General features: G+C 53.4%; 1 protein-coding gene across 3 annotated transcripts in view; it reads left to right on the top strand.

Moving 5' to 3' along the window:
* Positions 1-392: 392 nt before the first annotated feature.
* LOC132809326 (ubiquitin carboxyl-terminal hydrolase 21-like) overlaps positions 393-16,760 on the top strand; it is a 41,006-nt gene continuing 24,638 nt past the window's right edge. For all 3 annotated transcript variants that reach the window (XM_060822529.1, XM_060822528.1, XM_060822530.1), the window contains exons 1-3: positions 393-479; positions 11,438-11,523; positions 12,907-13,792. In XM_060822529.1, coding sequence (XP_060678512.1) covers positions 12,989-13,792 — 804 coding nt within the window. In that variant the 5' untranslated portion in view covers positions 393-479; positions 11,438-11,523; positions 12,907-12,988. The remainder of the gene's footprint in view (positions 480-11,437; positions 11,524-12,906; positions 13,793-16,760) is intronic.

Below are 16,760 nucleotides of genomic sequence, written 5' to 3'. Positions count from 1 at the left end.
AATAACTCCGCCCCTACCGCAGTGACGTTGACGAGGAAACCCTTCCCCTAAGACTACGTGTAACCCCGCCCCATTGGGGATGGGTATGACGACACACGCGTGCTGACGTCACTATGTAACTCCGCCCCCCACGTCCATCCGGGAAACCCCGCCCTCAACAGACCAGAAGCCCCGACCCGACGACAATGACGTAGCCGAAAGGTCGGACTGGAAAACTCCGCCCGCTATTCAGACGTCACCGCGCGCGTAAAACCCCGCCCCTTGAGTGACAGCGCCGCCAACGAACCACGCCCCCCAACACCCCAAGGGGGCGTGACATTTGAAAATCCACCCTCCCGCCCAACATCACAGGGGGCGGGCGATAAGTTGGTCGTGCGTGATGACGTCATCGGACAATGGCTGCGCTGGCGTCATGACGCCGCGGCGGGAGGAAAATCCAAGATGGCGGCGTTGGTGGTGGCGGAGCGTCCTCCTCTCAGGTAAATGGGATTGGGATTGGGAATGGGGAACACCCCGGGAGGGCCTGGCGGTGGGGCATTCCATTATGGGCCCCAGTGAAAACACTCACAAACTAACACAGTCCTTAAAACGACCACTCAACCCAATAAACCATCACTGTCCATCACTCAACCCAATAAACCATCGCTGTCCATCACTCAACCCAATAAACCATCGCTGTCCATCACTCAACCCAATAAACCATCACTGTCCATCACTCAACCCAATAAACCATCGCTGTCCATCACTCAACCCAATAAACCATCACTGTCCATCACTCAACCCAATAAACCATCGCTGTCCATCACTCAACCCAATAAACCATCACTGTCCATCACTCAACCCAATAAACCATCGCTGTCCATCACTCAACCCAATAAACCATCACTGTCCATCACTCAACCCAATAAACCATCACTGTCCATCACTCAACCCAATAAACCATCGCTGTCCATCACTCAACCCAATAAACCATCGCTGTCCATCACTCAACCCAATAAACCATCGCTGTCCATCACTCAACCCAATGAATCATCACTGTCCATCACTCAACCCAATAAACCATCACTGTCCATCACTCAACCCAATAAACCATCACTGTCCATCACTCAACCCAATAAACCATCACTGTCCATCACTCAACCCAATAAATCATCACTGTCCATCACTCAACCCAATGAATCATCACTGTCCATCACTCAACCCAATGAATCATCACTGTCCATCACTCAACCCAATAAACCATCACTGTCCATCACTCAACCCAATAAACTATCACTGTCCATCACTGTCCATCACTCAACCCAATAAACCATCGCTGTCCATCACTCAACCCAATAAACCATCGCTGTCCATCACTCAACCCAATAAACCATCGCTGTCCATCACTCAACCCAATAAACCATCGCTGTCCATCACTCAACCCAATAAACCATCGCTGTCCATCACTCAACCCAATAAACCATCACTGTCCATCACTCAACCCAATAAACCATCACTCAACCCAATAAACCATCACTGTCCATCACTCAACCCAATAAACCATCACTGTCCATCACTCAACCCAATAAACCATCACTGTCCATCACTCAACCCAATAAACCATCACTGTCCATCGCTCAAACCAATAAACCATCACTGTCCATCGCTCAAACCAATAAACCATCACTGTCCATCGCTCAACCCAATAAACCATCACTGTCCATCACTCAACCCAATAAACCATCACTGTCCATCGCTCAAACCAATAAACCATCACTGTCCATCGCTCAAACCAATAAACCATCACTCTCCATCACTCAACCCAATAAACCATCGCTGTCCATCACTCAACCCAATAAACCATCGCTGTCCATCACTCAACCGAATAAACCATCACTGTCCATCACTCAACCCAATGAATCATCACTGTCCATCACTCAACCCAATAAATCATCACTGTCCATCACTCAACCCAATAAACCATCACTGTCCATCACTCAACCCAATGAATCATCACTGTCCATCACTCAACCCAATAAATCATCACTGTCCATCACTCAACCCAATAAACCATCACTCAACCCAATAAACCATCACTGTCCATCACTCAACCCAATAAACCATCACTCTCCATCACTCAACCCAATAAACCATCGCTGTCCATCACTCAACCCAATAAACCATCGCTGTCCATCACTCAACCCAATAAACCATCGCTGTCCATCACTCAACCCAATAAACCATCGCTGTCCATCACTCAACCCAATAAACCATCACTGTCCATCACTCAACCCAATAAACCATCACTCAACCCAATAAACCATCACTCTCCATCACTCAACCCAATAAACCATCACTGTCCATCACTCAACCCAATAAACCATCACTGTCCATCACTCAACCCAATAAACCATCACTGTCCATCACTCAACCCAATAAATCATCACTGTCCATCACTCAACCCAATAAACCATCACTCAACCCAATAAACCATCACTGTCCATCACTCAACCCAATAAACCATCACTCTCCATCACTCAACCCAATAAACCATCGCTGTCCATCACTCAACCCAATAAACCATCACTGTCCATCACTCAACCCAATAAACCATCACTCAACCATCACTCAACCCAATAACCCATCACTGTCCATCACTCAACCCAATTATTTTTTTAATTTTCGACACTGATCTCATGATCTATCAATATTTGTCAGTAAACTCAATAAGTCATTGGCAATCATTACTGAACCAAATAAATCATCAATAATAATCGCTGGACCTGATAAATGATGCCTCATTGGACGCTGTGATTAATCAATGCATCACCAAAACCAGGAAATCAGCGTCAATCCATCAACAAACCCAGGAAATAATTAACGGTCTGTAGCCAAGCACGGGAAATCACCGACGATTCTTCGCCGGGCATAGGAAATCACCAATGGCCCGTCACCGAACACGGGAAGTCACCTGACGCGATGTCACCATGCACGCGAAATCACCAACGATTCGTCACCGTGTACAGAAAATCACCTGACGGCCCATCACCGAACATTGGAAATCACCTGACGGCTTGTCACCATGCACGCGAAATCACCCGATGGCCCCGTCGGCGGGCACGGGAATTCACCGGCTCTTCAGCGACCTAGGAAAACGCCGGCCCTTCGGGCATGGGAAATCACCAGCCGGTTGGCCGGCACGGGAAATCATCCGACTGCCCCGTCCGCGGGCACGGGAATTCACCGGCCCCGTTGGCGGGCACGGGAAATCGCCGGCGCCCTGTCGGCGGGCACGGGAAGTCGCCGGCTGTCACGAGCACGGTAAATCACCAACCCTTTGGGCACGGGAAATCACTGGCGAGCACAGGAAATCATCCAACGGCCCCATCGGCAGACACGTGAATTCATCGGCCCCGTCTGCGGGCATGGGAAATCGCCGGCGCTCCGTCGGTGGGCGCGGAAAATCGCCGGCGCCCTGTCTGTGGGCACGGGAAGTCGCCGACCGTCACGAGCATGGAAAATTACCCGATGGGCCGTCGGCGAGCACGGTAAATAACCAACCCTTCGAGTACGGGAAATCACCGGCCCTGTCGGCGGGCACGGGAAATCACCGCCCCATCGGCGGGCGCGGGAAATCACCGATGCCCCGTCGGTGGGTATGGTAAATCACTGCCCCATCGGCGTGCATGGGAACTCACCAACTGCCCTTCGGCGGGCACGGGAAATCACCGGCCTGTCACGAGCGCGGGAAATCGCCAACGCCTCTTCGGTGAGCACAGGAAATCACCGACGTCCCGTCACGAGCACGGGAAATCACGGCCCGTTGGCCGGCGTGGGAAATCACTGCCCCTTCTGAGAGCAGGGGAAATCACCGGCCCCGTCCCCGGGCACGGGAAATCACCGAAGACCCGTCGGCCGGCACGGGAAATTGGCCCTTCGCCGGGCACGGGAAATCACCGACAACCCATTGACGAGCACGGGGAATCACTGAAGGCCCGTCGGCGGGCATGGGATATCACCAATGGTTTGTCGCCGAACATGAGAAATCACCGACGCCCTGTCAGCAGACACGCGAAATCACCGCCCCTTTGGCGGGCACAGGAAATCACCGGCCCGTCACGAGCACGGGAAATCACCGACTGCCCTTTGGGCATGGGAAATCACCGACATCCCGTCACGAGCACGGGAAATCACCGACTCTTCGGTGAGCACGGGAAATGACCGGCACCCCGTCATGAGCACGGGAAATCACCGGCCCTGGCGGCGCCGTGGGAAATCACCTCCCTGCCGGCGGGCACAGGAAATCACCGGATCCGTCAGCGGTCATGGGAAATCACCGGCCCTGTTGCCGGGCACGGGAAATCACCGAAGCCCCATTGGTGGGCAGGGGAAATCACTGACGTCCCCTCGCCGGGCCCGGGAAATGTTTAACAACGTATCACTGAACGCAGTGATTCATCACCAGTCTATCGCTGAACCCAGTGAATTTGTCAACAACCAATCTCTCCCTCGGTGATGAATAAATCATTCATCCATCAGCCCAGTGAAGCACTTCATCACTGAACCCAGTGAATTATCAAAACTGAGTCCATCCTAACGATCAGCAATCCCCCGGAGAACCCAGTACACCATCATCAATGCATCACCGCACCCAAGAAGTGATGAAAATTCCCGTAATTCCCCCCCCGGAATCCGTCGCTGAGCCCAGTAAATCATCAGCAATCCATGCATTCTCCATGATCCTTCGAAGAGCCATGAATGTGAGCAACAACGAATGGCCGAAGCCAAGCAATGATCAAAAACCCAGTTCTTAACCCAATGAATTGTCATCATCCCCAATACGTCACTGAAGGTAGTCAGTCATCAGCAATGTCACCCAATCGTTCCTCCATGCGACACCTCAATAAACCATCGCCAATTCGACACTGAACCTGGTCAACGAACGAACCCCTCTAATGATCAATAATCCATTGAAGAGCACAGTCCGTGATTAACCCAAGGGATGATCAAAAATCCGTCACTTACCCCAGTGATTGACCACCAATGCCTCCCTGAGCTGTGTGGACGAGTCTGTTCACCACACTACCTTTACCCTGCTGGTGAGCTGTACATGGTTCGGAGCTGATGCTGAGGGACACACAGAATGGAGAGTGCCAGTTGGGAACCAGTTATTGCTTTTATGTGTCGCAGTACGTGTGCAGGCTCTGAAGCTAGACGTGCACAGACCATGCAGTAACAGATGGGAGTGATGAAGCATTTTTTTTTAGATTCCCCACATGCCCTTTGGCCCAACAAGTCCACACCGACCGTCCGAAGAGTAACCCATCCAGACCCACTCCTCTCTGACTACTGCACCGAACACTACGGGCAGTTTAGCATGGCTAATACACCTGACCTGCACATCTTTTGGACAGTGGGAGGAAACCCACGCAGACACGGGGAGAATGTGCGAACTCCATCCAGACAGTCTGCCCCGAGGCTGGGATTGAACCTGGATCTCTGGCACTGTGAGGGAGCAGTGCTAACCCCGTGCCGATTTTGTATTTCTCTTGCTGTGTTATCGCACATGTACAGGAGCCTCGGCTTGAGTCAGAAACAGTGTCCCGTACTGTCAATCTCTTCCTTCCCCGTGCATGTGCGCCACCAGACCGATTCCTGGGATGACAGGGTCGATGAATGAGGAGAGACTGGTTCAGCCAGGACTATAGTCATGAGCGAGTTGGTAGCTGAGGTTGAGGTTCTGGGTGTAGGTTTGCTCGCTGAGCTGGAAGGTTCGTTTCCAGACGTTTCGTCACCGTACTGGGTCACATCTTCGCCTGAGGCCCACTGAAGATGTTACGTAGTCGGGTGATGTAATGAACCATGTAGCTCAATAAGCAAACCTCCATCCAGGGCGCTATTCATTGGACTTTAGGAGGAGAGGGCGCGGAGAAACCTGGATGTGCCGAGGCAGATTAAACGCGGGAGGGACGTTTCCAGCGACTGGGGAAGCCAGTGCAATCTGTACTTCACGAGCGCAATCTCATCCTTCCTGTACGAGGTGGCAACCAGAACTGTGCACCACTGTGGCTGGACGAGCGTCTTTCCCAGCTCCCATCAGAACCTCGTTGAATTTTGTCCTTTGAATGAGTGCTCCACATGCCTTTCTGACCCGTCTCGCCACCTCGTCCTGCTGTGAACATGCACACCAAGGTTCCTCCAATCCTCTGCACCTCAAAGGGGCCTTCCCTTCGGTGCCTGCTGCCTCGCCCTTGTTCGCCCTCCCAAGATGTGTCGCCCCGCACTTTGCCAGGTTAAATTGCACGGGGCCTGTGTTCAGTCCAGCCTGTTCACATCCGTCTCAAGTCTCCCTGTTTCTCCTCGCTGTTCTCTGTTTGACTGGCCGAACTGAGACTTCACCCCCTGGACCGTTAGTGTGTGCAGCAAACAGTTGAGATTTGTTGGATGTGATTTCCCCCCCCCCCTCCGTCTCCAGGGTTCTGTCCCCCGCGGAATTTAGTTTCCCTAGCGTGGGTGCCACACTCGCTGGCCTATAGTTCCCTCACTGACCACCTTGATTAACAGGAGCACGTCCGCTGTCCTCCAGTCCTCTGGCAACCCGACTCCAGCCAGAGAAGGTTTGAAAATTATCGTCCCGAGTTCCTGGAATCCCCTCCCTGACCAGCCGGAGCAGTAACCTGGAATACAGCTCAGTCCCTCATCTGGGTCTGAGGGTTTATCCACTTTAAGGCCAACTGAAACGATTAGAACCTCTTCCGTGAGTGCGAACGTGTTCAAGTCGATGATCACCCTCCTTCCTGATTTGTATTCAAACATCATCCTTCTCTTCAGTGGGGACAGACGCAAAATGTTGATTGAAAGCCTCAGCTGTCTTCTGGTCCTGAACACGTGCACACACGCACTCACACTCATACTCAGGCGCACACACTCAGGCGCACACACTCAGGCGCTCACACTCACGCACACACTCATGCACACACACGCGCACACACTCACACTCATGCGCACGCACACACACGCACACTCTCGCACACGCACACTTGTACACACGCACACACACACCCTCATGCACACATATGCACACACACGCACACTCACTCAGACACGCACATGCGCACACACAGACAGACACAGACACGTGCATGCACACAGACACACACTCACACACGCACACACTCTCTCGCACACACACACTCTCTCTCACACACACAGACAGGCAGATAGACACACACGCATGTGCACTCACACAGACACACACACACACACACACACACACACACACACACACCCCCATCCCCCGTGGTCCCAAATGAGCAATAGAGTCATAGAGCTGTACAAAATGGAGACAGACTCTTCAGCCCCACTCGTTCATGCCCACCAGATATCCTAAATAAATCTAGTCCCACCTGCCAGCACCCGGCCCATATCCCCCCAAACCCTTCCTATTCACATACCCATCCAGATGCCTCTTAAATGCTGTCATTGTACCAGCCTCCACCACTTCCTCTGGCAGCTCATTCCATACACGTACCACCCTCTGGGGGAAAACGTTACCCCTTAGGTCCCTTTTATATCTTTCCCCTCTCACCCTAACCTTCCCCCATCCCAGGGAAAGACCTGGTCTATTTACCCTCTCCATTTTATAAACCTCGTTTTGTTAAAGTTCTGTTCATATTTGAGAAATCTTCTAAGACAGCAACCTTCTTTCCTGCAGTAATTGCCATCTTGATACCACCTCATCTTTTATCATCTTTTATAGCTCTCTCCACCCCCGCCCCCCACCCCCCCCCCTCGCCATCTCACCTAATGATTCTCCATATCAGAATGGGAAGCTGCCAGTTCTGTACCTCCCTCAGCCAAGTCTCCGTCATACAGAGTCACACAGCACGGAAACAGACCCTTCGCTCCAACCAAACATCATCCCAAACTAAACTCGGCCCTGCTCCCGGCCCGCATCCCTCCTTTCCTGTTCGCACCCTGATCCAAATGCCTTTCAAACGTTGTAACTGGGTCCGCATCCATCACTTCCTCAGGAAGGCCATTCCACACACGAACCACCGTCTGCGTGAAACACTTGGTGCCTCCTGTCATGTTTTTGAATCCCTGCGGCTGCTGCCTGAGCTGCTGTGCTATCCCAGCGCCACCCTCCCCGACTCTGATCAGCGGCCCTCACTTTCGCCTGAAAAATATACACCTCCTGAGTCTTGAGGTTCCCCCCCCCATCCGAGCGCAAAAGGCAGCGACCGCGAGCTTTACAGAAGCCGCTGGTGATTTTATACACCCCCCTGTCAGGTCACTTCTCGACTTCCTTCGTTCCACTGAACAAAAACATCTCAGTCCATCCAGCCTTTCTGGAGAATCCCTTCTGAACCACTTGGCCTCCCACGACCTCACTGATATCACATCATCATCAGTTAAGGGATGGCACGGTGGCTCAGTGGTTAGTGCCGCTGCCTCCCAGCGCCAGAGACCCGGATTCGATCCCAGCGTCGGGGCGACTGTCTGTGTGGAGTTTGCACATTCTCCCTGTTTCTGCGTGGGTTTCCTCCGGGTGCTCCGGTTTCCTCCCATCATCCAACGATGTGTAGGTTAGGGTGGATTGGCCATGCTAAATTGTCCCATAGTGCTCAGGGATGTGTAGGTTAGGGTGGATTGGCCATGCTAAATTACCCATAGTGATCAGGGATGTGTAGGTTAGGGTGGATTGGCCATGCTAAATTACCCATAGTGATCAGGGATGTGTAGGTTAGGGTGGATTGGCCATGCTAAATTACCCATAGTGTTCAGGAATGTGTAGGTTAGGGTGGATTGGCCATGCTAAATTACCCATAGTGCTCAGGGATGTGTAGGTTAGGGTGGATTGGCCATGCTAAATTACCCCATAGTGATCAGGGATGTGTAGGTTAGGGTGGATTGGCCATGCTAAATTACCCCATAGTGCTCAGGGATGTGTAGGTTAGGGTGGATTGGCCATGCTAAATTACCCCATAGTGTTCAGGGATGTGTAGGTTAGGGTGGATTGGCCATGCTAAATTACCCATAGTGTTCAGGGATGTGCAGGTTAGGGTGGATTGGCCATGCTAAATTGCCCCATAGTGCTCAGGGATGTGTAGGTTAGGGTGGATTGGCCATGCTAAATTGCCCCATAGTGCTCAGGGATGTGTAGGTTGGGGTGGATTGGCCATGCTAAATTACCCCATAGTGCTCAGGGATGTGTAGGTTAGGGTGGATTGGCCATGCTAAATTGCCCCATAGTGTTCAGGGATGTGCAGGTTTGGGTGGATTGGCCATGCTAAATTACCCCATAGTGTTCAGGAATGTGCAGGTTAGGGTGGATTGGCCATGCTAAATTACCCGTAGTGCTCAGGGATGTGTAGGTTAGGGTGGATTGGCCATGCTAAATTACCCATAGTGATCAGGGATGTGTAGGTTAGGGTGGATTGGCCATGCTAAATTACCCATAGTGTTCAGGAATGTGTAGGTTAGGGTGGATTGGCCATGCTAAATTACCCATAGTGCTCAGGGATGTGTAGGTTGGGGTGGATTGGCCATGCTAAATTACCCCATAGTGTTCAGGGATGTGCAGGTTAGGGTGGATTGGCCATGCTAAATTGCCCCATAGTGCTCAGGGATGTGTAGGTTAGGGTGGATTGGCCATGCTAAATTGCCCCATAGTGCTCAGGGATGTGTAGGTTGGGGTGGATTGGCCATGCTAAATTACCCCATAGTGCTCAGGGATGTGTAGGTTAGGGTGGATTGGCCATGCTAAATTGCCCCATAGTGTTCAGGGATGTGCAGGTTAGGGTGGATTGGCCATGCTAAATTACCCCATAGTGTTCAGGGATGTGCAGGTTAGGGTGGATTGGCCATGCTAAATTACCCATAGTGCTCAGGGATGTGTAGGTTAGGGTGGATTGGCCATGCTAAATTACCCCATAGTGATCAGGGATGTGTAGGTTAGGGTGGATTGGCCATGCTAAATTACCCCATAGTGTTCAGGGATGTGCAGGTTAGGGTGGATTGGCCATGCTAAATTACCCATAGTGTTCAGGGATGTGTAGGTTAGGGTGGATTGGCCATGCTAAATTACCCCATAGTGTTCAGGGATGTGCAGGTTAGGGTGGATTGGCCATGCTAAATTACCCATAGTGTTCAGGAATGTGTAGGTTAGGGTGGATTGGCCATGCTAAATTACCCCATAGTGCTCAGGGATGTGTAGGTTAGGGTGGATTGGCCATGCTAAATTACCCCATAGTGTTCAGGGATGTGTAGGTTAGGGTGGATTGGCCATGCTAAATTGGCCCATAGTGTTCAGGGATGTGCAGGTTCGGGTGGATTGGCCATGCTAAATTACCCCATAGTGTTCAAGGATGTGTAGGTTAGGGTGGGTTGGCCATGCTAAATTACCCATAGTGTTCAGGGATGTGTAGGTTAGGGTGGATTGGCCATGCTAAATTACCCCATAGTGTTCAGGGATGTGCAGGTTAGGGTGGATTGGCCATGCTAAATTACCCATAGTGTTCAGGGATGTGTAGGTTAGGGTGGATTGGCCATGCTAAATTACCCATAGTGTTCAGGGATGTGTAGGTTAGGGTGGATTGGCCATGCTAAATTACCCATAGTGTTCAGGGATGTGTAGGTTAGGGTGGATAGGCCATGCTAAATTACCCATAGTGTTCAGGGATGTGTAGGTTAGGGTGGATTGGCCATGCTAAATTACCCCATAGTGTTAGGTGAAGGGGTAAATGTAGGGGACTGGGTCTGGGTGGGTTACTCTTCGGAGGGTCGGTGTGGACTTGTTGGGCTGATGGGTGTGTTCCCACACTGTAGGTAATCTAAAGGAGAGGTTTATCAAACCGTGAGGGGTGTGTATAGTGTGAGTGGCCAAGGTCTTTCACCCATGATAGCGGTGTCGAAACCTAGAGGGGCATAGGTTTAGGGTGAGAGGGGAAAGATATAAAAGGGACCTAAGGGGCAACGTTTTCCCCCAGAGGGTGGTACGTGTATGGAATGAGCTGCCAGAGGAAGTGGTGGAGGCTGGTACAATTACAGCATTTAAGAGGCATCTGGATGGGTTTATGAATAGGAAGGGTTTGGGGGGATATGGGCCGGGTGCTGGCAGTTGGGACTAGATTGGGTTGGGATATCTGGGTCAGCATGGACGGGTTGGGCCGAAGGGTCTGTTTCCGTGCTGTACATCTCTCAGCCTCGAATTCGACGCTCTCGACTCGCAAAACCCACGAAAATAAATAAATACCTGTGTGCAAGAGCTGACGGTGAGGCGCACCTGGACTGTACGCTACCAGACAGGAGGACAGCAGTCCCCGTTGGGTGTTCCTGTACTGGGGTAGGAGCTGGCCCTGACTAACTCGGATCACACCGGACCGAATCCAGCTGTGTCACTCACCCCTTCCACAAAGGGCTGCCTCTGTAATGCCGATGTTCTGGTCCGTTTCAGTTGACGCAGTCGGGACCCCTGAGAGAATGTGAGACATGGCACTGTGGTGGGACACAGCCAGACGCACGTCAGAGGGCGTTTAACACGTAAGTCAGAGCAATGACTGAAATACAGATAATCACAGCAGGCTGAGGCCATTCGGCCCAGCGACGCAGCTTTGTACAATGGTGACTGATCGTCTTCCTTCTCTTCGAGTCTGAGATTGCTCCCTCACACTGTCACTCAGTAACCCCTCTCCCCCCGCAGCGCCCTGTGTTACTGACTGTATCTCTCCTGATGTTAATCCAGCTCCCTCACACTGTCACTCAGTAACCCCTCTCCCCCCGCAGCGCCCTGTGTTACTGACTGTATCTCTCCTGATGTTAATCCAGCTCCCTCACACTGTCTCTCAGTAACCCCTCTCCCCCCCAGCGCCCTGTGTAACTGACTGTATCTCTCCTGATGTTAATCCAGCTCCCTCACACTGTCACTCAGTAACCCCTCTCCCCCCCCAGCGCCCCGTGTTACTGACTGTATCTCTCCTGATGTTAATCCAGCTCCCTCACACTGTCACTCAGTAACCCCTCTCCCCCCCCCAGCGCCCTGTGTTACTGACTGTATCTCTCCTGATGTTAATCAAGCTCCCTCACACTGTCACTCAGTAACCCCTCTCCCCCCAGCGCCCTGTGTTACTGACTGTATCTCTCCTGATGTTAATCCAGCTCCCTCACACTGTCACTCAGTAACCCCTCTCCCCCCCCAGCGCCCTGTGTTACTGACTGTATCTCTCCTGATGTTAATCCAGCTCCCTCACACTGTCACTCAGTAACCCCTCTCCCCCCCAGCGCCCTGTGTTACTGACTGTATCTCTCCTGATGTTAATCCAGCTCCCTCACACTGTCACACAGTAACCCCTCTCCCCCCAGCGCCCTGTGTTACTGACTGTATCCCTACTGATGTTAATCCAGCTCCCTCACACTGTCACACAGTAACCCCTCTCCCTCCCAGCGCCCTGTGTTACTGACTGTATCTCTCCTGATGTTAATCCAGCTCCCTCACACTGTCACTCAGTAACCCCTCTCCCCCCCCCAGCACCCTGTGTTACTGACTGTATCCCTCCTGATGTTAATCCAGCTCCCTCACACTGTCCCTCAGTAACCCCTCTCCCCCCAGCGCCCTGTGTTACTGACTGTATCCCTCCTGATGTTAATCCAGCTCCCTCACACTGTCACTCAGTAACCCCTCTCCCCCCCAGCGCCCTGTGTTACTGACTGTATCTCTCCTGATGTTAATCCAGCTCCCTCACACTGTCACTCAGTAACCCCTCTCCCTCCCAGCGCCCTGTGTTACTGACTGTATCTCTCCTGATGTTAATCCAGCTCCCTCACACTGTCACTCAGTAACCCCTCTCCCCCCCCAGCGCCCTGTGTTACTGACTGTATCTCTCCTGAGGTTTGATATCTCACTCCCTGTCTCCTCTCCTCCTGCAGGTACCTCCCTCCGAGCCCCTGGAGCCTCTCCCTGCCGTCCCCGCTCCCCCCTCCCCCCGCCTCTCCCACTCCGTGATGCGCCATGCCTCAGCCCTACCCCCCTCGCAGCCCCTACTCGGGACCCCCCCCAGTGCCGGCCGGTCCCGCCTCCCCCCGGACCACCCGCCGACCCCCGGTGGGGTCAGGGGCCGGGGGTCGGAGGGCGCCCAGCCAGGAGCGGCTGGTGGCTGTCGGGCGGGTCCCTGGGGCGCCCCCCGGGGGCAGCCCCCGCCCGTCCCCGGCCCGCGCCCGCCCCCTGCCCCCAGGCCCCGGCCCCCTGGACGAGAGGGGGCGCCGGCTGGAGCCTAAGGCCCGGCCCGGGCGCGGCAGCAGCCGGGAGTCGGCGCCCTCCTCCAGCTCCAGCCCGCGGCCCGCCCGGCGGGCGCCGCTGCGCGCCGACCACTCCCTCGGGGGCAAGGGGCCCCCCTCCTCCACCTCCTCCTCCTCCTCCTCGTCCTCGTCGTCCCCCCCCTCGCGGAGGCGGGCGGGCGGAGGGGTGCCCCCCGCTGACCCCTGCGCCAGCCTGCAGCAGCCCCGGGAGCTGCAGGAGTGCCTGCGGAGGCTGAGCGCTGCCCGCCTCCGCCGCTCGCCCTCGCTGGGCCGCCTGCCCGCCCCCGCCCCTCCCTCGGTGAAGCGCAGCTCCTCCCTGCGGGGTCTGCGGCAGGACCCAGAGGAGCCCGGCCCCCCGGGCCCGGCCCCGAGGCCTGTGCAGCTGGACATCCTGCCAGGCCCCTCCACCGGGACGCGCCAGGGCACCGGAGGGAGCAGTGGGCCCGGCCACGGGCAGGACCACAGCTGGCAGAGCCGGCTCCAGGAGCAGCAGCAGCAGCAGCAGCACAGGCCGCAGGTGAGAGCTCCATCGTTTCCCCACCCCCCCTCACCAACACGCTCACGCACGCAGGCTCGCAGGCACACGCATGTACAGGCGCACAAATGCACACGCATGTACAGGCACAGGCATACGCACATATAGACGTGCTCACACGCACATACGCACACGCACGTACAGGCGCGCGCACACACGCACGTACACCCGCACATATGCGCACGCACGTACAGGCGCGCGCACACGCACGTACACCCGCACATATGCGCACGCACGTACAGGCGCGCACACGTACAGGCACACATGTATAGGCACACAGGCATGTACAAGCGCACACGCACGTATGCCCACACACAAGCACGCACACCTCCTGTCTACCTCCACCACCAGCCACCCCTGTCTTTCTCCCACCCCTTTGCCCCCACACCCGCTGCCCCCCCTCCTCCCTCCCCCTCCCTCCCTGTTTCTCTCCAGCCCTTCCCACTGCTGCTCTTCCTCTTCTCCCCTAACTCCCCTTTCTAATTCCAGACCTTCTCCCCCTCCAGTTCCCCTTCCCCAGGCGCCCAGTGACCATTCCTCCATCCCCTACCACCCAGGGTCTGCACTGATGTCCCCCCCAACCTCCCACCCCCACACACAAAAGCAGTCCCTCACCTGTTCCCCGCTTTCCCCTCTCCTGCTCCCAGCCAGACAGCACGGGAAACAGACCCTTCGGCCCATCTTGTCCATGTCGATCAGATATCCCTAACCTAATGGAGTCCTATTTGCCAGCACTTGGCCCATATCCCTGTAGATCCTTTCTATCCGGCACGGTGGCTCAGTGGTTAGCACCCGCTGCCTCACGGCGCCAGGGACCGGGGTTCGATTCTAGCCTTGGGCAACATTCTCCCCGTGTCTGGCCATGCTAAACTCCGGTTTCCTCCCACAGTCCAACAATGTGTAGGTTTGGTGGATTGGCCATGCTAAATTACCCATAGTGTTCAGGGATGTGTAGGTTAGGGTGGATTGGCCATGCTAAATTACCCCATAGTGTTCAGGGATGTGCAGGTTAGGGTGGATTGGCCATGCTAAATTACCCATAGTGCTCAGGGATGTGCAGGTTAGGGTGGATTGGCCATGCTAAATTACCCCATAGTGTTCAGGGATGTGTAGGTTAGGGTGGATTGGCCATGCTAAATTACCCATAGTGCTCAGCGATGTGTAGGTTAGGGTGGATTGGTCATGCTATGTTACCCCATAGTGTTCAGGGATGTGCAGGTTAGGGTGGATTGGCCATGCTAAATTACCCCATAGTGTTCAGGGATGTGCAGGTTAGGGTGGATTGGCCATGCTAAATTACCCCATAGTGTTCAGGATGTGTAGGTTAGGGTGGATTGGCCATGCTAAATTACCCATAGTGTTCAGGGATGTGTAGGTTAGGATGGATTGGCCATGCTAAATTACCCCATCGTGTTCAGGGATGTGTAGGTTAGGGTGGATTGGCCATGCTACATTACCCCATAGTGTTCAGGAATGTGCAGGTTAGGATGGATTGGCCATGCTAAATTACCCCATCGTGTTCAGGGATGTGTAGGTTAGGGTGGATTGGCCATGCTACATTACCCCATAGTGTTCAGGATGTGCAGGTTAGGGTGGATTGGCCATGCTAAATTACCCATAGTGTTCAGGGATGTGCAGGTAAAGGAGGATTGGCCATGCTAAATTACCCCATCGTGTTCAGGGATGTGTAGGTTAGGGTGGATTGGCCATGCTACATTACCCCATAGTGTTCAGGGATGTGCAGGTTAGGGTGGATTGGCCATGCTAAATTACCCATAGTGTTCAGGGATGTGCAGGTAAAGGAGGATTGGCCATGCTAAATTACCCCATCGTGTTCAGGGATGTGTAGGTTAGGGTGGATTGGCTATGCTAAATTACCCATAGTGTTCAGGGATGTGTCGGTTAGGGTGGATTGGCCATGCTAAATTACCCCATAGTGTTCAGGGATGTGTAGGTTAGGGTGGATTGGCCATGCTAAATTACCCATAGTGTTCAGGGATGTGCAGGTTAGGGTGGATTGGCCATGCTAAATTACCCCATAGTGTTCAGGGATGTGTAGGTTAGGGTGGATTGGCCATGCTAAATTACCCCATAGTGTTCAGGATGTGTAGGTTAGGGTGGATTGGCCATGCTAAATTACCCATAGTGTTCAGGGATGTGTAGGTTAGGGTGGATTGGCCATGCTAAATTACCCCATAGTGTTCAGGGATGTATAGGTTAGGGTGGATTGGCCATGCTAAATTACCCATAGTGCTCAGGGATGTATACGTTAGGGTGGATTGGCCATGCTACATTACCCCATAGTGTTCAGGGATGTATAGGTTAGGGTGGATTGGCCATGCTAAATTACCCATAGTGCTCAGGGATGTATAGGTTAGGGTGGATTGGCCATGCTAAATTACCCCATAGTGTTCAGGGATGTGTAGGTTAGGGTGGATTGGCCATGCTAAATTAACCATAGTGTTCAGGGATGTGTAGGTTAGGGTGGATTGGCCGTGCTAAATTACCCCATAGTGTTCAGGGATGTGCAGGTTAGGGTGGATTGGCCATGCTAAATTACCCATAGTGTTCAGGGATGTGCAGGTAAAGGTGGATTGGCCATGCTACATTACCCCATAGTGTTCAGGGATGTGCAGGTTAGGGTGGATTGGCCATGCTAAATTACCCATAGTGTTCAGGGATGTGCAGGTAAAGGAGGATTGGCCATGCTAAATTACCCCATAGTGTTCAGGGATGTGTAGGTTAGGGTGGATTGGCCATGCTAAATTACCCCATAGTGTTCAGGGATGTGTAGGTAAAGGTGGATTGGCCATGCTAAATTACCCATAGTGCTCAGGGATGTGGACATGTTGGGCCGAAGGTCCTGTTTGCACACTGCAATCTATTCTGATCTGTTCATATTCCCATGTAGATGCCTCTTAAATGCTGTAATTGTACCAGCCTCCACCAC

Source organism: Hemiscyllium ocellatum, unplaced genomic scaffold, assembly GCF_020745735.1.
Source record: "Hemiscyllium ocellatum isolate sHemOce1 unplaced genomic scaffold, sHemOce1.pat.X.cur. scaffold_1046_pat_ctg1, whole genome shotgun sequence".
NCBI lineage: Eukaryota > Metazoa > Chordata > Chondrichthyes > Orectolobiformes > Hemiscylliidae > Hemiscyllium > Hemiscyllium ocellatum.
Note: the sequence above shows the minus strand (reverse complement) of the source record. Positions and strands in the feature narration are given on the sequence as shown.